The sequence below is a fragment of the Podarcis muralis genome, chromosome 8 (assembly GCF_964188315.1).
Source record: "Podarcis muralis chromosome 8, rPodMur119.hap1.1, whole genome shotgun sequence".
Lineage (NCBI taxonomy): Eukaryota > Metazoa > Chordata > Lepidosauria > Squamata > Lacertidae > Podarcis > Podarcis muralis.
In genome coordinates this window covers 13,606,240-13,626,610 of record NC_135662.1, presented here as the reverse complement: position 1 = coordinate 13,626,610, position 20,371 = coordinate 13,606,240, and the positions used below count along the sequence as shown (strand labels likewise).

The following is a 20,371-nucleotide window of genomic DNA, read 5'->3' as shown; positions in this document are numbered from 1 at the left end:
TACATTCAACAAATTTACTCCACTCCTTTTTGAACTTTGTGTCCTCTTGGTTATGGATCCTGTGGGTTAGTTTTGCTAATTCTACATATTCAACCATTTTTGTCTGCCACTCCAAGTTTTAGCATTTTTAAACGTTGTAAGCCTTTGCGCTCTGCTGCCACGGCAGAAAGGAAGCACATAAGATGCAGTAAATAAGAAACGAACAAGGAGAATATCTGCTTCCAAATCTATTTGGCTGTTTCGTTGCTTCAGCTCCGAACCGTATTTACCCAGTTGTCTGGAAAATATTTGTCCACGATCTCCCTCATCTTCGCTTGCTGCGTGTGCAGAATGGAGGCATCAAAATAAAGCGCCACGTACAACATGGACGCCTGAGGAGCGAGGGCGACGCTGCGGTGCTCTGGTAACGGGTACGCGGAAACCTAAAATGGAAGGAGAGCAATAGGAAGAGGGAGACAACAAGTCAATGGACGCCATGTAGACATAGAACAGTATGAAACGATACAATACGATATATTTAATGTCATTGTCTCATACAGAACAATGAAATTGAAAATCTACATAAAACTTTCAAAACCCCCTAAAAACTCTGAAACCCCATTTTAAAATACAATATACTATAGAGGAGGGACGCGGGGGGCGCTGTGGGTAAAACCTCAGCGCCTAGGACTTGCCGATCGCATGGTCGGCGGTTTGAATCCCTGCGGCAGGGTGAGCTCCCGTCATTCGGTCCCAGCTCCTGCCCACCTAGCACTTCGAAAGCACTCTTAAGTGCAAGTAGATAAATAGGTACCGCTTTATAGCGGGAAGGTAAATGCCGTTTCCGTGTGCTGCGCTGGTGCCGGCTCGCCAGAGCAGCTTTGTCACGCTGGCCACGTGACCCGGAAGTGTCTCCGGACAGCGCTGGCCCCCGGCCTCTTAAGCGAGATGGGCGCGCAACCCCAGAGTCTGTCACGACTGGCCCGTATGGGCAGGGGTACCTTTACCCTTATACTATAGAGACTCCTTATACTGCGTTTAGAACCGGAATTGCATTTGGGTAGAAACTGTTTCTCAGGCGACTAGTCCTAGTTTTTATAACCCTGTACCTTCTTCCAGAAGGCAGAAGCTGAAAGAGATCATTTCCGGGGTGCACACTATCCTGTGCTATCTCTGCAGCTTTCTTATGGCACCAGGAAGCATAGATTTGATCCAAGGTGGGAAGAGTGCACCCAATTATTCTCTCTTCAGTCTTTACAATCCTGGACAGCATTGTTTTTTCCTTGGCCGTGCAGCTCCCAAACCACACACAGAGACCATAAGTTAATACACTCTCCACGGTACAATGGTAAAATGCCATCAACAGGTCCTTTGAGAGATTGTTTTTCCGGAGGATTCTCAGAAAATATAACCTCTGCTGTGCTCTCTCTGCTGTGCTTTTTTTATCATATTTTTATATGTGTTAGAAGCTGCGCAGAGCGGCTGGGGTATAAATAATAAAATTGTTATTACGAGTGTTAAGTTAGGCCTAGAGGCGCACTGAGAACCAGTGAGATGCGGTGCCTAGAGTGTCAGACTAGGACCTGGGAGGTCCGGGTTCGAATCCCCACTCAGTCACATGACGCTCACAGGGCAATCTTGGATCAGTCACTGGCTCTCAGCATAACCAACCTCACAGGATTGTTGGGGTTAAATGAACACCTCAGAGGAAAAGGCGGGATGCAAATGCAATAAGTCAATAAACAGGTCTTTCCTGGCACGCTGCGACTCACCTGGTTGTATATATCATCCGACCTCAGCCGGCCAATGACCATGCTGATGAAGGTTTCGTTTATGGGTACCCTGCTGAAGTAGCTCTCTGGGTAATTTGCAGGCCTCTTCGCTCCAGGCTGACTCGAATACCCCGTGCTCCGGAGCAGCTTACATATGTCGTCCATGTTGGAATCAGCAGAACGGGCAGCGCTGGTTGGCAAAGAGAGAAAAAGGAGTTTCGGGAGCAAGAACAGAGGAAGAAACACGAAAAAAGGGACAGAGGACGACTCTTGCAAGCAAGGCACACTGACGCGATCTCAAATGAATTCAGCTTCGAGAGGTCGAATCCTTAGAAGCAGTACGTCAGGTGCGCTCTAGCTGGTCTTATTGTTTACATTTTATGCGTTTCCAAAGTGGCATACGTGGCTGATGATGCCATCCTTGTTTTATCTTCACAATAACCTTGTGGAGTAAGTTAGGCTGAGAGAGAGCGAGAGCTATTGACCCAAGGTCAACCAGTGAGCTTCATGGCTGGGTGGGGATTCGAACTCGTCTCCTAGGTCCTAGTGGAGCATGGCAATTCCCGGATTGCCTCAGGTGGCGAAAAGCGGTGGGCTGCCCCTGCGTCCTAGTTTAACACTCTAACTACACAACTATACCGGCTCTCTTAAATCTTTTTATATTGTATACATTTTTATTGGTGGCCGATACATTTTGTTTTGTGTCGGTTGTCAATCGCTTTGAGTTCTCTTGGACGAGGAGTGACGGATAAATATTGCTAAATAATCATAATGATATAGATTAAAATGTGAGCTAATGAATCTTAAGTTCAAATCTTCCTTCACTTTGGGCTTCCTAGGATACTTGTAGAGATATTTTGAGGGGTCTGCTCCACACCCAAGCAGAACCCATGTGTGTGTGTGATGGGTATAAGTGCTGGACTAGGATCTGCAAGAACCAGGTTCATATCTTCACTTAGCCATGAAGCTCACTGGGGGATTTTGGACCAGTCACTATCTCTCAGCCTAACCTACCTCACAGGGCTGTTGCGAGGATAAAAATGGGCTGTGATTGATTTGTTACCTCAGGATAAAAATTGTTCGAAAAACAAATAAATACATAAATAAGGGTTGGCAGGCATATGGGACAGGGCCTTCTCATCAGTGACACCCAGTCTCTGGAATTTCCTTTTCAGGTAGGTGTGCCTGGATTCCTCCCATTCTGTTTCAAGGGCGTCCTTCTCTACCAGGCTTTTTAAAAATAAAGATTGAGTTTTCTGTTCCCCAACTGCTTCTTATTTTTCCTAGCTTCCTAAAATCCTTAATTTTAAACTTGTTAGTTTTGATAACCTCCTAATTATGACAGCTGATTTACGCATAATCTCATTAAGGCGTTGGCACAATATCTTCTTATATAGAAAGAAATGTAGGATGTCATCACGCTCTGCAGTTCGTGTGCCCGACAACCCTAACTCCATATAAGGCAGCTGCTGATGTTCCCATTGAAACTGGGACCTTCTAAACACAAAGCAGAAACTATTCCACTTAGTCATGTGATTCCCAGCAGAAGTTCACCTTGCTATCTTTCTGGGAAATGCTAGCCAGAATCAAGAATGGTCAACAAGGCTCAGAATACCTGTATCTATAGTAGGAAACCAGCATTCTCTCTCGCACCTCCCCTTCAATTTTCTGATCGATGACGAGCAACATGACGCCATACAGATAAAGGGCTTCACACTACAGTGCAGGGGGAAAAAAATAACAATATTGTGCTCATTGACATCAATAGTTTCAAAGGCCCAAAACAGTGCTGCCTAGTAGATCCAATTCATTCATTATTAGTAAATTACTTTAGGTGATTCCACAACCAGGCCGATCCACTAAATCACTTCACCTGAATTAACACGATAATCCAATCTCTTGTTTTTTGCCCAGGCAAGTCTGCACAGAACTGCGGAACAGGCGAGTCTATTATTGCACAGAAGCCGGAGTGCTTACCAGCAGCTGTTTGCCATCCTCATTCAGCAGCACCGTTTCTATGGTTTGCTGGATGTAAATTCCTTCATTGAGGTCATCCAGATATCTAGGAACAGCAGAAAAATCAGGAATAAGGTTCAGTCGTTAATGGCTTACCAGCTGCAACGGATCTCCTTGTGAACACCAGTTGTTGGGAATCACAAAAAGGGAGCGTGCTGCTGCGCTCAGGCTGTGTTTACTGGTTGGCCACTGGGAGAACAGAATAGCCTTTGGCCTGACCCACCAGGGCCATTCTTAGCTAAGGTTGTCTAGCCCTAAGAGTCTTGATGGGAGATGTCTCACGGCAGCTAGTACAGAATGGTTTTTATAGCTGGGTCAAGCAGCGTATCAAAAGATCGATAGCAAGCTTGAAGCTGAGGGATACATGCACGACCTGCCATGGTGAGGTGAACTCAACCTGACATTCCTTCGGCTTTCATGATATATTTGTACAAGCAGCTCCTTTAAGGACCAGTCGGCTTTCTTACTGGAGATGGGACTACTCAGTCTCAAGAATAGGGAGCAGGGTCTTAACACCTCCTACCTCACCAAAATTTTTTTTCTCTTGTAATACTTTCGGGATTGGCTCTGTTGGTTCTTCCACAGATATCATCACGTTGTCTGCAAATGCTTTAAATTCATATTGTCCCTGTCCCACTCTTTAATATCTTGAATACATTTTACATTGAGCCAATACTTCTAAAAACTATTATAAACAACAAAGGTGACAACGGACAGCCTCGTCTTGTTCCTTCAGTTTTTTTACAGTTCTCAGTCAGGACATTATTTAGTACAGTGGTACCTTGGGTTAAGTACTTAATTCATTCCAGAGGTCTGTACTTAACCTGAAACTGTTCTTAACCTGAAGCACCACTTTAGCTAATGGAGCCTCCTGCTGCTGCTGTACCGCAGGAGTATGATTTCTGTTCTCATCCTGAAGCAAAGTTCTTAACCTGAAGCACTATTTCTGGGTTAGCGGAGTCTGTAACCTGAAGCATTTGTAACCTGAAGCGTATGTAACCCGAGGTACCAGTGTATCAACTCATCTCACTGGTCAGTATATATATTGCTTTGACACCTTGTATAAAAGTGTCTCCACAACTCATATATTCTAAAACTTTAAACGTAAAATCCCAGGAGACATTATAAAAGGAATGCAACCAGGGCTATCGTTATGTCAAGTCTGGCAACGATCCCAAGTTCAGGGCATGTTTTGCATGTCTGCATGCACAAACACAGCATTCCAGACACCAGCCCATTTGCTTTGCCCTGTAGAAATCAATGGGCACCATTTTGAGCAAAGCCCACCACAGAATGCAAGCACATTTTTTGGCGAAGCCTTGCTGATGCCGCCAGTATATGCAAATAAGCTAAGGTTCACAGCCATTTCTCTTATTAACATTTAGCGGTGGCTAAATCCACCTTTTCAGTAGCTTGCACAGGGCTTACGGTCCACTGACATTGTCTTTAGAGGCTATGCCCAAAATACCATCAACTTCTGAAATAAAGTTGGCTGCACCAAGCAGCAGGGTCTTTTCAGTTGTGGGCCCCAACTCCCCCATCTACATCCCTCTTAGCTGTTAATGTAATGCTGATGCCTCTTCCCTTTTAAAAAACCTGTGCCATTGTTCAATGTCTGTTTTGAATTAACTGCTACAAATGATTCTCAGCGTCGCTTCCAACTCTATAATTCTACGATTCTATAATTTAATTTTCTTGCAATTTTATATTGCCAGTTGCTGGGGCCACACAAGCTTAAAAAGTAAGAAAAAAACAGAATCAAAATTTCAGGGGGAAAGTGGGAAGAGATCACAGGTTTTGGAGCCAGCAATTACGCACCTGTTTAAGTCAACGATATATTTATGAACGCTTTGGAAAGCCAGATAGAATCTCGTCAAGATTTCTATGTTGTTCTCGCGAAATTCGTCGTCTAGATCCTGGAGGTCAGGTTTGGCTTCCAACTTCCCTTCCCATAGCTCAGGTCCCTGCGATGAAGAAACAATCATTTCGACGAAATATGGCATAAAGAAAGGACCATCTTATTATTTGCCAAATATCAATGTGCACTTGCTGTGGATTACCGTAACGATAAGTTTTATTATGCATGCTTCACCAGAAAGTCACAAAAAAGTTACGGCAATAAAAACACAACATTCAAAACAAATTAGAATCACAACTAGGGTGGGTGCTAAAAAATACTTCCGTGTCGAAAGCCAGGTTAAAAAGTTGCATCATTGGCATATGAGGAAAGATGCATAACTGAAGATACCAGATACAGCTCTATAGGGAGGGAATCCAACAAGTTAGGGTTGTCAACAGAGAATGTCCTCTCCTGGGAGAGTCTGTAGAAAAGGAGGCAGTCGTTCAGATCTTTGGGGCCTACATAATTCAATCAGTTTTAACCACTTTAAAGAACAGAGAGTTTAAATAAGGCTCCAGCGAAGCAAAATTTCTTAATAATATTTTTTATTTATACCCCACCCTCCCCGGCCAGAGCCGGGCTCAGGGCAGCTAACACCAGTAAAATTACAATAAAAATATAATAGGGAAAAGAAAAAAAACCTAATTTAAAATACAAATTAAAATACAATTTCAAATGCAGGCTTATTTTAAAAGTAGCTCATAGATCAAAACCATAAGGGGAGGGAAACATAAGGGTCAGGCTGAGTCCAAACCAAAGGCCAGGCGGAACAGCTCTGTCTTGCAGGCCCTGCGGAAAGATGCCAAGTCCCGCAGGGCCCTAGTCTCTTGTGACAGAGCGTTCCACCAGACAGGGGCCAGGGCTGAAAAGGCCCTGGCCCTAGTTGAGACCAATCTAACCACCTTGTGGCTTGGGACCTCCAAAGTGTTGTCATTTGTGGACCTTAAGGTCCTCAGCGGAGCATACCAGGAGAGGCGGTCCCGTAGGTACGTGGGTCCTAGGCCACATAGGGCTTTAAAGGTCAAAACCAGCACCTTAAACCTGACACTGTACAGTGCAGTTGGTAAAGGACTGGATGAATGTGATCCCGCGGCAAGAACCCCATAAGGAGTCTCGCCGCGGCATTCTGCACCCGCTGGAGTTTCTGGGTCAGCTTCAAGGGCAGCCCTGTGTAGAGCAAGTTACAATAATCAAGCCTGGAGGTGACCGTCACATGGATCACTGTGGCCAGGTCGGGGTGGGAAAGGTATTTCTTACCTTGAAATAGCTGAAATCAAATATAATCTCGCCATATTTCTGCTGATCAGCCTTGTTTCTGAGTCGGAAAACACCTGGAACGAACTCGGAGAGTCTCAACAGTTCAGCAATGATAGCATTTCCACAAGAGACAATTCTGAGAATGGCCTGCCCGCAGTGATTATTTTCCGCTAGGAAGTCCACCATGGCGAAGAATAGTAGGATTCTTCCAAAAGTATCTTTTCAACCCAAGTTTGTACTTTCACTCTTTTAAGTTATCTGAAGGAAGATGCATTGCTGAGAGCTCCATTACTGTACCTGAAAAACAGCAACCACTGAACATATTTGACATTGCATATTCATCATTTCTCAGTTTATGATGTGTTCCCATTCCGCTACCCAACACATTTTTTTTAATTACAAGCCTGTTCTTAAAATATGTTTTTCTCAACACCCTGGAATAGGGTTTCACAGCATGAACAAAACACCTTTTTCTTAAGTCAGACGAGCAACAACAGCACACTCTTCTCTGAAAAATAAGTTGAGGACACCTGTTTAAAATGAAATGCGGCCCATTGGATAAAACAGGTAAACACCAGGCAGCCCACGAGTTGTTATTAGCGCCCCGACATTTTTTGTTCTTTAAAAAATTGCTGTGTTAAGAATATCTCTTTAGAAGTGGGTTATAAATATGTTCTATAGTAAATTTTATCCAGCAGGGCTTAGGAAGGAAAAGAGGGAGAAGAAATGGCCCAAACTAAAAATACGTTGGCGTTCTTAGCCTTTTACAAGAACTGTATTTGATAAAAGATTTATTTCTTAGCGCCATTTTGAAGCTCTTCCTCTTACTTTGCTTTTCACAACAGCACTTCCAAGCTTTATTTCAGGAGGGTAAAACATGGACTCACAGTTACACTCACAAGGAAAATGAAAGAAAAAAGTGTTTTCAAGTTGCAAGAAACACTCGGAACAACAATAATATATACGTGTGTGTGTGTGTGTGTGTGTGTGTGTGTACACACACACGTATAGATATTATATATATATACATATACAATGGACGCTTGGGTTGCGAATGTGATCCGTGCGGGATGCACATTTGTAACCCGCGCCTGCGCACGTGCGGGCTGCGATTCGGCGCATGCGCAACCACCAAAACCCGGAAGTAACCCGTTTCGGTACTTCCAGGTTTCGGCGGACCACAACCCGAAAAAATGCAACCTGAAGCATCTGTAACCCGAGGTATGACTGTATACACCACACATTGCATGCACGCACATAATTTCTCCTGCTCTAGAGGACAGGACTCGAACCCATGGCTACAAATTACAAGAAAGAAGATTCTGATTTAATATCAGGAAGAAGTTTCTGACAGTAAAAAATATTTGAAATTGGAAAGTGCTGCTTTTGACCCATAAAGCCTTAAACGGCTCAGGACCACAATACCTCAAGGTCTGCCTCTCCTCGTATAAACTGACCTGGACCCTGCAACCATCCTCTGAGGCCTTTCTTCACGTGCCCCTTCCACAAGAGGTCCAGAGAGCAGCAACATGAGAACGGGCCTTTTCTGCAGTGGCTCCCCACTTGTGGGATGCTCTCCTCAGGGAGGTTTGCCTGCTGCCTTCATCTGAAGACAGCCCTGTTTAGGATATGTTTAAGGTCTGACGTTTTGCCGTGTTTTTACTATTCCGCTGGGAGCCGCTCAGAGCGGCTGGCTCAACCCAGTCAGATGGGCGGCATACAAATAATAAAATTATTATTTTTCATAATTTTAATAAGAGAGGTCCGGAGGGTGGCAACACGAGAACAGGCCTTCTCTGCAGTGGCTCCCCATCTGTGGAATGCTCTCCTCAGGGAAGTCTTTATTGAGAGACCTACATTGGCTCCCAGTATGTTTCCAAGCACAATTCAAAGTGTTGGTGCTGACCTTGAAAGCCCTAAACGGCCTTGGCCCAGTAGACCTGAAGGAGCGTCTCCACCCCCATCGTTCAGCCTGGACACTGAGATCCAGCGCTGAGAGCCTTCTGGTGGTTCCCTCGCTGCGAGAAGCCAAGTTACGGGGAACCAGGCAGAGGGCCTTCTTGGTAGTGGCACCCGCCCTGTGGAATGCCCTCCCACCAGATGTCAAAGAGAACAACTACTACCAGACTTTTGGAAGACATATGAAGCAGCCCTCTTTAGGGAAACTTTTAATGTTTGATGCATTACTGTATTTTAATATTGTGTTGGAAGCCGCCCAGAGTGGCTGGGGAAGCCCAGCCAGATGGGTGGGTACAAATAATAAATTATTATTATTACACACCTTTAGGAGCCAGGCAAAAATATTCCTTTTGAACTAGGGCTTTGGTTGATTTGATTGACACCCTATGCCTTTTTAAAATGTGGGTATTGTGAGGGAGGGAGGTTTATTGGGTTGCTGTTTTTATTTTGATCCTATATTTTGTGCTTTGTATTTTGATTTTGTTCTGTGAGCCGCCCTGAGACCACTGGGTTATAGGGCATTATATACATTCAATAAATAATAACAGTGCTTCCCCCCCTTAAAAAAAATGTTTAGGGGTACTCTCATTTTCCGACTCATATTGAAATACTGCCCCTCAATGAGGCCAAACTTAGATTCACCACATGTTTAGGGGTACGCACACCCCTGCGTACCCCCAGAAAAAAACCACTGAATAATAATAATAATATTTAGGCGGCGGGCAAAAACGCTCCTCTTCAACTAGGCCTCTCCTAACGCTGCATGCATTTTATAAAAAGGCAGAACAGCCATACCACCTATTCCACAATTCTATAGCCTATTTTGTGTGTTGGTTTGTTTTTGGACGGACGCGGGTGGCGCTGTGGGTTAAACCACAGAGCCTAGGGCTTGCTGATCAGAAGGTCGGTGGTTCGAATCCCCGCAACAGGGTGAGCTCCCGTTGCTCAGTCCCAGCTCCTGCCAACCTAGCAATTCGAAAGCACGTCAAAGTGCAAGTAGATAAATAGGTACCACTCCGGCGGGAAGGTAAACGGCAGTTTCGTGCGCTGGTCTGGTTCGCCAGAAGCGGCTTAGTCATGCTGACCCCATGACCCGGAAAAACTGTCTGCGGACAAACGTCGGCTCCCTCAGCCAGTAAAGCGAGATGAGTGCTGCAACCCCAGAGTCGGCCACGACTGGACCTAATGGTCAGGGGTCGCTTTACCTTTACCTCGGGTTACATATGCTTCAGGTTACAGACTCTGCTAACCCAGAAATAGTACCTCGGGTTAAGAACTTTGCTTCAGGATGAGAACAGAAATCGTGTGGCGGTAGTGGGAGGTCCCATTAGCTAAAGTGGTGCTTCAGGTTAAGAACAGTTTCAAGTTAAGAATGGACCTCCGGAATGAATTAAGTACGTAACCAGAGGACCACTGTAATAATAATATTTAGGCCCCGGGCAAAAAAGTTCCTCTTCAACCAGGCCTCTCCTAACACTGCATGCATTTTATAAGAAGGCAAAACAGCCATACCACCTATTCCATGAATCTATAGCCTATTTTGTGTGTTTGTGTTTTTTGGAATGGGAGAATTTTGCAAAGCCTGCATTTGCACGGGGCGGCAATGCTTTTGGGAGCAACTGCCCCCCGGGTTTCCTGTTCCAAACACGGGATCTTTTGCAGCAGAAAGTGAGAGTCGTCGCGGGGGCAGCACCACTATAATTAGAGCCTCGTTAACCCCCCCACGCAAACAACCATTGTTTACCTCCAGGGGCCCCTGCACTTACTCGGCTTCCAGCTGGGATCTTTGCAAAGGGAGGCGGCGGCGGCGGCGGCTCTTCTTCTTCTTCTGCAGCCCCGTTATTTTGCAGAGGCCAGCAGGTCTTTCGCAAGCAGCAGCAACGACCCGGGTCGACTAGCCCTTGGGGCGAAAAAAGGGGGAGAGGATCAGGATCCCGGAAACGCGAGGGGGCAAGCAAAGGAGCTTGCAGTAGCTGCCCAACGCCGTCGGTGCTGCAAAGCGCTGGGCTGAGCCTTCCTCCCCGCCTCGCATCACATGAGGGTTTCCCGGGTCATGTGAACAGGCGCGGGCTGATGATGAGACGCGCGTTTCCCGCCGCTGCCCCTCCTCTCCCCACACCCACAACCCCGGGGATCCCTGCGCCAGGCAAGGGGGAGGTGGGTCGAGGGATTCAAAAATAAGAATAAAATAAGAAAAAATAAGTGATCTTCGCAAGGCAACTGCAAAAAAGGAAAAGGAAAATAAAAGTGGGAGGAGGATGCATCCTGCCCGCCTCCTCTTTCTCAGGAACTAAGGGGGAGGAGAGAGTCAAGGGAGCGGAGTGGGTGTGTATCTCCAGTCATTTGTAATCTCTCTCTTTTAAAACTTATTAAATAAGGTATAAAGACATTTATTTGTTTTTAAAGTATAAAGAGAGAGGGGTGGGAACTTGCCTTCCAAGAGGACAGATTTTGCGCAGATTTTATTTTTATTGTGATGATGCTATTCTATGATACTTTATTGTTCTTAGATATGCCGCAAGTGGCTGGGGAAACCCAGCCAGGTGGGCGGGGTATAAATAATAAACTTTATTATTATTATTTTTAAGTTCCCTGCCCCGAGGAGCTTGCTGTCCGGCAGTTCTGCCCAGGAGGTGGAGAAGCCGTGGGAGCGCAGGCTGGCCTTCAGGAGTCCTCTTGACCCTTTCCCCCCTATAGATCCTAAATGCGTGGCAACAAGTTGTGGGTGGTAGTTTGAAGGGGCGGGAGGGCGGGGAGGAATTTATTTATTTGTTGTTTTGTCGGCTTGCTTTATAAACCACGACTTTTCCACAAGTTTCCATGTGCTCATGTTTGTTGCTGCTTTGCTGCTTCGATTCTAGACCCTTGGAATCACAGTTCTGAGTTTAGGCCCTGAAGGCAGGATTGAATCTAGGGTGGTTTTGTTGCTGTTTTTTGCTTTACATTCTCCTTTTATGTGTTTATTGGGGAAACTGGCCTTCTTTTTACAATACTTCTAACTGCGTCTAATCAGCACTATAGAAATTTATGCATAACATATATATATATATATATATATATATATATATATATATATATATATATATATATACATTTATATATGTATATATATATGTAAGTATATGTATATATACATATATTTACGGTATACCAAAATGCTTTTTAGAACAGTGCAGCCTGAGCACAGTTAAGAAAAAGAGGTCGAAATTGGCCTCGTTAAGAAAAAGAGGTCAGAACAGGCCAATATTTATGTGGACTGTCCCTGGATCAAGTTTGCTTCTTTAGGTTCTCAGATTTTAACCTAGCTCAAGGTTGTCGTCTGAACTAGCCAGATCAACCACATTTTTATTTTTCAGTCCATGAAAAATACGATTTGAGAGCCCTCTTGCCTCAAAATGGCAACTAGACATTGTGTTTTGGCGACTGCAACCTTGGTTTAAGAAGCCATTTGGCCCCTAAACTTCAAATGTTGAGGATAGTATAGTATGAATTTGTTTTTTTTTAAATTGCGGAATACGGATAGGTATTCAAGGTTGTGGGCTATTCTACACAGTTCTGCACTACCTATTGTTGTGATCAGGGATTTTCGACTGACATATAGGAAAGACGGAGAAAGGGAGAGGTGTCTTTGTGTTGCGGAAGAGATGAGAGTTTGTTTGGCTCAAATTAGACCGACTATAAATGAGATCGACTAGGCGGCCCTGCCTAGAGAGATGGGAAAATGTGTGCATGAATGTGCATTGCAAAGTGTCAGAACTGTAAAAACATACGTTATATTTTTTCAGGAAACACGTCCACAATGTCTGGGCGCTCTGTGGTCTCCTTCAGCGCTGTGGATGCCTGCCTTTCGTCTCTGAAAACCTGCCAGTCCAACATAAGTACCGGAATGGACATCGCTACAACTGTTGCTCTGGACCTTGTGGAAAGTAAAAGTGAGTTGTGGGTTTGTTTTGTGTTTTTGGAGTGGCTGTTATTTGTGCTGTCGCTTTATTTTCTTTAAAGAAGAAACCCAGCCAGGTGGGCGGGGTATAAATAATAAAATTATTAGTATTATTATTATATTCCACCTTGATCAGACCAAATCTGGAATACTATGTCCAATTCTGGGCACCACAATTTAAGAAGGATGTTGACAAGCTGGAATGTGTGCAGAGGAGGGCAGCCAAGATGATCAAGGGTCTGGAAACTAAGCCTTATGAGGAACGGTTGAAGGAGCTGGGTATGTTTAGCCTGGAAAAGAGGAGACTGAGAGGAGATAAGAAAGCCATCTTCAAATATCTGAAGGGCTGTCACATGGAGGAGGGAGCATGCTTGTTTGCTTCTGCGCTGGAAGCTAGGACTCGGACCAGTGGCTTCAAGTTGCAGGAAAGGAGATTCAGACTAAACGTTCGAAAAAACTTTGACAGTAAGAGCTGTTCAGCAGTGGAACAGACCTCCTTGGGAGGTTGTGGAATCTCCTTCCTTGGAGGTTTTTAAGCAGAGGTTGGATGGCCATTTGTCATGGATGCTGTAGTTGAGGTTCCTGCATTGCGGTGGGTTGGACTAGATGACCCTTGGGTCCCTTCCAACTCGAAGATTCTATGATTATAAAGCTTTAGTTGAGTGTTAGAATGCAAATGGGGCCCTGGATAAACGTTCAGTGCTTCCAAACAGCAGTAGCTGTTTAGCTGTGTTAAAGTGCACTTCAAAGAAGTCGTAGTGTTCCATCCTGACACGTAAATTCTCCCCCCTCCATTGTGAATTGCATTTTGAATCAGAACCAGACATAAATGTGATCAGGAATGTGGCTTCTTTTGTGCTGCAAAATGCAAGCTCAGTTCTGATTAAGGCTGGGCGATACCGGGTTTTCAACATTGCGCTTATACACCACCAGCTAAACATAGCAATATATCGTGATGGCTGAAAAAAGGATGCAGGTTTGTAGAGGCATTGGTTGGCGTCACAGTTTCCCCCACATTGCGGTTTTTGCATAGCACACACGCATCATAATTTGTGATATATTGCCAAGTCAAAAATTATGAAACCAATATCGTGATATGGACTTCAGATCGGTTTTTGACAATATATCGCCCAGCCCAAACACACACCATGATTCATGATATATTGCCAGGTGAAATTTTTTTGAAACCGATATCGCCATATGGACTTCAAACTGGTTTTGGGTGATATATGAATATATCGCCCAGCCTTCGTTCTGATGTAGCTCTCCCTGGTGTTTCTATGTTCAAAATTACTGTTTTTCACTGGGCATTGGCATTTAAGCTTCTAAGGGTTAGTCATTGTGTAGAAAGATGCCCACTTGCATTGAAAAGTCAGAATGTTGGGTGCACAAAACTGACTGTCACTGTGTGTTCAGATTAGGCTTGTGTGCTTTTGACTAGCTGTTGGTGGACCCCCAGATGGAGAGGGGAGACTCTCTATGGAGGTTTTGGGGACCTCCCCAGGGAGGGTTTGCCAGGGCATGAAAACATCCTACAGTGGTACCGTGGTTCTCAAACGTACTCTGTTCTGGAAGTCTGTTCCAAAACCAAGGTGCACTTTCCCATAGAAAGTAATGCAAAATGGATGAATCGGTTTCAGACTTTTAAAAATAACCCTTAAAACAGCAATTTAACATGAATTTTACTAACGAGACCAATGATCCATAAAATGAAAGCAATAAACAATGTACTGCAGTCACACAATCAATCCATCAGTAGCTGAACTGGGTTCCACACAGTCACAAAAACAAAACTAAAAGAGCCGCAAAAATAAAAACTCAAAATAAATAGCAAAAACAGACAGACCTCAGCGTAACACTCAAAACGGAAGCGTGGCACTCAAATCGGAAGCATTCAGCTTCCAAAAAAAGTTGGCAGAATGGAACACTTACTTCTGGGTTTGCAGTGTTTGGGTTCCAAGTTGTTCGAATACAGAGGCGTTTGAGAACCAAGGTACCACTGTACACAGTTTCCCTAATGTGCATCGTACTGGGACAGTTTGGCTATCGATGGGAGTTGGTCGGGGTGGCTGGATGTTAACCCCAGGGTTAGAGTTCCTGGTAAACAACAGCAGGAGAGGGATATTATGCCTGTGGGAAACTTGTAGGATAGCCCAACCTTAAGTTGGGCCTGAACGCAGCCCTCCAAGCCTTTCCCCAAGCCATGGACTTTGATTCACATCTTCCTTGAGCATTTTTGCCTGGCTGGAACGTGCCCTTTAACTCTGATAAAGACTTGTGCTTGGCTTACGCTATGGTCTGGTTGGACACGGAGAAATGGTGGGAGGAACCAGCTGGGGAGACCCCAAGGGAAGACGGCTCAGAGCCTTAGCATTGGTGGTGGGATGGCGACGATCGGTCAGAGGAAGAAGATGGGGAGGAGGAGGCGTCGGAAGCTGAAGAGGTCCCAGGGCTTCGTGAGCGGGGAGAGTGTGTGGCAGAGAGAAGTCTGGAATCAGAGGCAGAAGCTGAAGCAGGAGAGCGGGAGGAGGGAGGCCAAGAGGCAGAGGTGAGTCCGACTGCTGAAAAGTCACGGGTTGGTCAGAATCAAGGACAGACGTACCTCGGCTCCTGAACGCCTTGGGAGTCGAACATTCTGGCTCCCGAACGATCGAAAACTGGAAGTGAGTGTTCTGGTTTTCAAACGTTCTTTCGGAAGCCGAACATCTGACAACGCTTCTGCGGTTTCCAGTTGGCTGAAGGAGCTTTCTGCAGCTAATCGGAAGTTGTGCTTTGGAAGTCGAATGGACTTCCGGAACAGATTCTGTTTGACTTCCAAGGTACACTTCTAGAGTTACTTCTGCTAAATGAGCCATCGTGGGTCAGTGAAAATTAGTCTCCCGCAGAGTGGATTTGATTTAAATCAAATCGATTTAAATCACGGTTTAAATAATGATTTATATCACTAGTTGGTAAGACTTGATTTAAATCCTTTTTTTAAAAAAAAACAGAAAGACTCATTCTTGCTGGTATAATCTTAATATTTACAACCAGATGAAGGCTCCATTTTTGGAATAATAGATTTTCAGAGTACTTTTTACAGTTATATCAAAAATTACTGATTTGGTTATGCCATTAGAAATACACAGACAGATAATTATGAAATTATTGTGAGGCTTAATAAGTTAACTGTTATATTTGGACAACTTTTCTGTTGTACTTTTTATTGGAAGGATCATTTCCTTAATAACAATTTAAACAATTTATTTAACTAAAACAATAACATTATAGCATATGTTTCCATGTTTGTTAACTGATGTGGTTAAACATTTTTTAAAAAAAACAAAAACAAAACTTAGACATGAAAAACTTAAAACAAATCCTTATTTCCTGATGGAATAGCCTTTCGACTATAAAGTAACTTAAATAGAAAAGTACCTTTAGAAAGATTTTTTTCCTCCAAAAGCATTTTATTTTAAAAATCTGATTTAAATTAAAAAAAAAACAAAACAGATTTAAAATAAATTAACTAAAAAAATAATTGATTTTTATCCACCCTGGTCTCCCGGGCCTTTTAGACTCTCCTTTCCATGTACTATCTGAAACCAAAGGGGTGGTTTTTGCCCGATGTGACATATTTTGGCATTCTTTTCCATTCATCTACTCCACTAATAATGTGAGTCTGAGAAGAGGGGACCATCTTAGAACGGAAATAACTTTTCAGAGCCTTTTTGAGTAAAGGGCAGGAAAGAACTGCTGCAAATCGATAAATATGAATGGATAATAAAAGTTCCTTTCTTTTTTTGCAAATCATCTTTACGTATTGGTTTCTTTTAATTTACATTCATAGAATCACATTATAACATCTCAGTTCTCCTGTGGCTAAACATGTATTTCTAAATAATAATAAAGAAAACATAAACAAAAATTTGTGCTTAATCGCTTGATGCATTCGCATTCCTTTTATACTTAACTTCCTTCCCCTTCTTACTTGGGTCCTATGTTTTACTTATTTAAATGCCTCTTTTAGCACGTCTATGAGTTTGTTTTCCTGTTTTTCCATGATATTTTAGTATTTTTTCTGACAGAAGTTATTCTAAACCAGTCAAAATTTCAATTTCCCTGTGATAGTCTTTCAAATATTGTTTGAATGTGTTCCAATCTTAAATTTTTGTTTTGTTTGATCTCTTATTTGCCCAGTCAACTTGTCTATCTCCGCGTACTCCATTAATTTGGTCAACCAAATTAATAAGAGTCTAATAAAAGTTTCTGTACATTTTGAGGCAAGGTAAAGAAGCTGTGGGCAGATATTCTTTTTTCTTTAAAATTACTGTAAGTGTATCTGTGCGTTTTGAGAGGAGGTAAAGAAAGGGAATTAAGATTGCCGGAAGAAATATCAACAACCTCCTATATGCAGATGACATAACATTGATGGCAGAAAGTGAGGAGGAATTAAAGAATGAGGGTGAAAGAAGAGAGCGCAAGATATGGTCTGAAGCTCAACATCAAAAAAACGAAGATCATGGCCACTGGGCCCATCACCTCCTGGAAAATAGAAGGGGAAGAAATGGAGGCAGTGAGAAATTTTACTTTCTTGGGCTCCATGATCACTGCAGATGGTGACAGCAGTCACAAAATTAAAAGACACCTGCTTCCTGGGAGAAAAGCAATGACAAACCTAGACAGCATCTTAAAAAGCAGAGACATCACCTTGCCAACAAAGGTCCGTCTAGTTAAAGCTATGGTTTTCCCAGTAGTGATGTATGGAAGTGAGAGCTGGACCATAAAGAAGGCTGATCGCCGAAGAATTGATGCTTTTGAAATATGGTGTTGGAGGAGACTCTTGAGAGTCCATGGACTGCAAGAAGATCAAACCTATCCATATTGAAGGAGTGAGCCCTGAGTGCTCACTAGAAGGACAGAACCTGAAGCTGAGGCTCCAATACTTTGGCCACCTCATGAGAAGAGAAGACTCCCTGGAAAAGACCCTGATGTTGGGAAAGATGGAGGGCACAAGGAGAAGGGGACGACAGAGGACGAGATGGTTGGACAGTGTTCTTGAAGCTACCAACTTGAGTTTGACCAAACTGCGGGAGGCAGGAGTGCCTGGCGTGCTCTGGTCCATGGGGTCACGAAGAGTCGGACACGACTAAACGACTAAACAACAACAACAAAGAAAGTGGAAGTGATATATTATGGTAGAGCACTAGAGGGAGCCCTTGCCAAAGTTAATCTCCATGGATGTGGAAGAATCCAAGTCACTTTGAAATTTAAAAAATTAAGCAGTGCTTTTTTTCAGGGGGTACTCAAGACAGTTATGGGCACCTATTTTTCTAACGGGGGGGGGGGCAAAGCACTGGATTTAAACATTTTATTTTAGAACTGTGTGCCCAAGTTAGTAGTTGAACTGACGTGCCGCCTGCTTCTTAATTGATTAATCAACCAGTTTAAATTCAAATGCATTTCCATATTGTCAAAGCCTTATGTTTTTCGTTTAGGTATACGAAGTGCAAGCAAATTTTATTTTTAAGCAAGCAACTCCACTATTTGCTGTCAGAAACAGAGGCTTCCTTTTTCATATTTTCTGTTTCAGACCCTGTTACAATTAGACGCCAGAGAATGAAAACGAACCTAATACAGTGGTGCCCCGCAAGACGAATGCCTCGCAAGACGGAAAACCCGCTAAACGAAAGGGTTTTCCGTTTTGGAGGTGCTTCGCAAAACAAATTTCCTATGGGCTTGCTTCGCAAGACGAAAATGTCTTGCGAGTTCCTGCAGGTTTTTCCCCCTCCTCCCCCCCTTTTTCCCAAGCCGCTAAGCCGCTTATCAGCTGATCCGCTAAGCCGCTTAACAGCTGATCCGCTAAGCCGCTTAACAGCTGATCGCTAAGCCGCTTATCAGCTGATCCACTAAGCCGCTTAACAGCTGATCCGCTAAGCCGCTTATCAGCTGATCCGCTAAGCCCGCTAAGCCGCTAATAGTGCTAAGCCGCTAATGGGCTTGCTTCACAAGACGAAAAAACCGGAAGACGAAGAGACTCGCGGAACGGATTCTTTTCGTCTTGCGAGGCACCACTGTAGCCCCATTTTAAACTTCCCCCACCCCAAATAAAATAAAAAGTTTTGGTTGTTTAGGGCCGCAAGCCTCGCAGCATTCACAATCCTAGACTCGGAAGGAAGTTCTACTGAGTTTAACATTTATTTAAATGATTTATTTCCAGGAACGTGACTAGAGCGTCGCCCTAAATATATTAATACTGCAGTCTGCTTTGTTTTCCTTTTTCCCATAAGAAACATTATTAAGTTTTGTTTTTTAAAAAACCATCTACCGTTAGATTGCAAGAAAGCCTTTAAGCAGTTTACAAAACAGCACGAAGCAAAACGTTAAAGGTCTTGGCAAAAAACAGTTAAAAGCAAGTACAATTGAGTCTCAGCTGGGAGAGCGGCTCAGGATTCATAAAATATTGTGGACAATTGGCAGTAAGTCCCACTGTACCCAATGGCTTACTCCCCAGTAAAGTGGTAGAGTATTTAGGATCCCAGCCTGAGCCAGAGTTGTTCCTGCAGAGGAGGTCCACTATGGCAGTTGTATTATTAACAACCCATTTGAAAACGGATTTAAATGTTTGTTTGTTTGGAGTGGTAATGATTCACACTTAAAGCTGCAGAGGTGCTGATTCAGTCAATTTGGAAAGAGAGTTTGCTGTCTCAGTCAGGATCGGACAACATTTACATAGAGGCCTTAAAGGTAAAGGTAAAGGGACCCCTGACCGTTAGGTCCAGTCGCAGACGATTCTGGGGTTGCAGCGCTCATCTCACTTTACTGGCCAAGGGAGCCGACGTTTGTCCACAGACAGTTTTTCCAGGTCATGTGGCCAGCATGACTAAGTCACTTCTGGTGAACCAGAGCAGCACACGGAAACACCGTTTACCTTCCTGCCGGAGTGGTACCTATTTATCTACTTGCACTTTGACGTGCTTTCGAACTGCTAGGTTGGCAGGGACCGAGCAACGGGAGCTCACCCCGTCGTGGAGATTCGAACCGCTGGCCTTCTGATCAGCAAGCCCTAGGCTCAGTGGTTTAGATACTTAGCAAGGATTAAAGTTGTGTGCCATGAAAAACATTTGTTCATTTCCGTGGCAAATACGTTGCACAACTTCCCCCCCCCTTGCCTTAAATAAACCCCTTTTGTTGATCTTTTTTTTTGGGGGGGGGTGTTGCTGTTGTGGATTACTATTTAAGATAGTTTGCACCCTTCTGATCTTTGAGAATTTGAAGCAGTCCACGTCCGTAAGATACACAATACAGTAAATTACAAAAATAAATCGATTAAGCCGCAGCGATTAAAAAACAATACTATCCGAACCAGCAGCCAATCACATTTTAAAAAAAAACCAAACCAACAAGCCACAGAATAACATGTGAAAAGCCTATTGAAATAAAAGAAAATGCTTCTGTTAATAATAGCGTGAGGGAGAATGTCAAAAACTGTTGTTGGACTCCTTGCTTTGAGTCAACTACGCTCTTTGTGTGTGTCTCTGTATCTGTGTGTTGTGTTTGTATATATAT

The 20,371-nt window shown here is 43.7% G+C and overlaps 2 protein-coding genes across 5 annotated transcripts in view; one reads left to right on the top strand and one right to left on the bottom strand.

Moving 5' to 3' along the window:
• WASHC5 (WASH complex subunit 5) overlaps positions 1 to 10,886 on the bottom strand; it is a 45,339-nt gene extending 34,453 nt beyond the window's left edge. The window contains exons 1-7 of one of the 2 annotated variants that reach the window (XM_028736161.2): positions 10,650 to 10,886; positions 6,925 to 7,221; positions 5,586 to 5,731; positions 3,729 to 3,813; positions 3,367 to 3,467; positions 1,752 to 1,941; positions 270 to 422 (exon numbers count right to left, since the gene is read on the bottom strand). In XM_028736161.2, coding sequence (XP_028591994.2) covers positions 270 to 422; positions 1,752 to 1,941; positions 3,367 to 3,467; positions 3,729 to 3,813; positions 5,586 to 5,731; positions 6,925 to 7,110 — 861 coding nt within the window. In that variant the 5' untranslated portion in view covers positions 7,111 to 7,221; positions 10,650 to 10,886. Of the gene's footprint in view, positions 1 to 269; positions 423 to 1,751; positions 1,942 to 3,366; positions 3,468 to 3,728; positions 3,814 to 5,585; positions 5,732 to 6,924; positions 7,239 to 10,649 lie in introns of those variants that run through there. The other variant, XM_028736162.2, reaches the window with a different exon arrangement.
• A 47-nt stretch (positions 10,887 to 10,933) lies between these two features.
• The window catches only part of NSMCE2 (NSE2 SUMO ligase component of SMC5/6 complex), a 233,503-nt gene continuing 224,065 nt past the window's right edge, over positions 10,934 to 20,371 (top strand). The window contains exons 1-2 of one of the 3 annotated variants that reach the window (XM_077932735.1): positions 10,934 to 11,040; positions 12,669 to 12,815. In XM_077932735.1, coding sequence (XP_077788861.1) covers positions 12,683 to 12,815 — 133 coding nt within the window. In that variant the 5' untranslated portion in view covers positions 10,934 to 11,040; positions 12,669 to 12,682. The other 2 variants (XM_077932734.1, XM_028736167.2) reach the window with 2 other exon arrangements.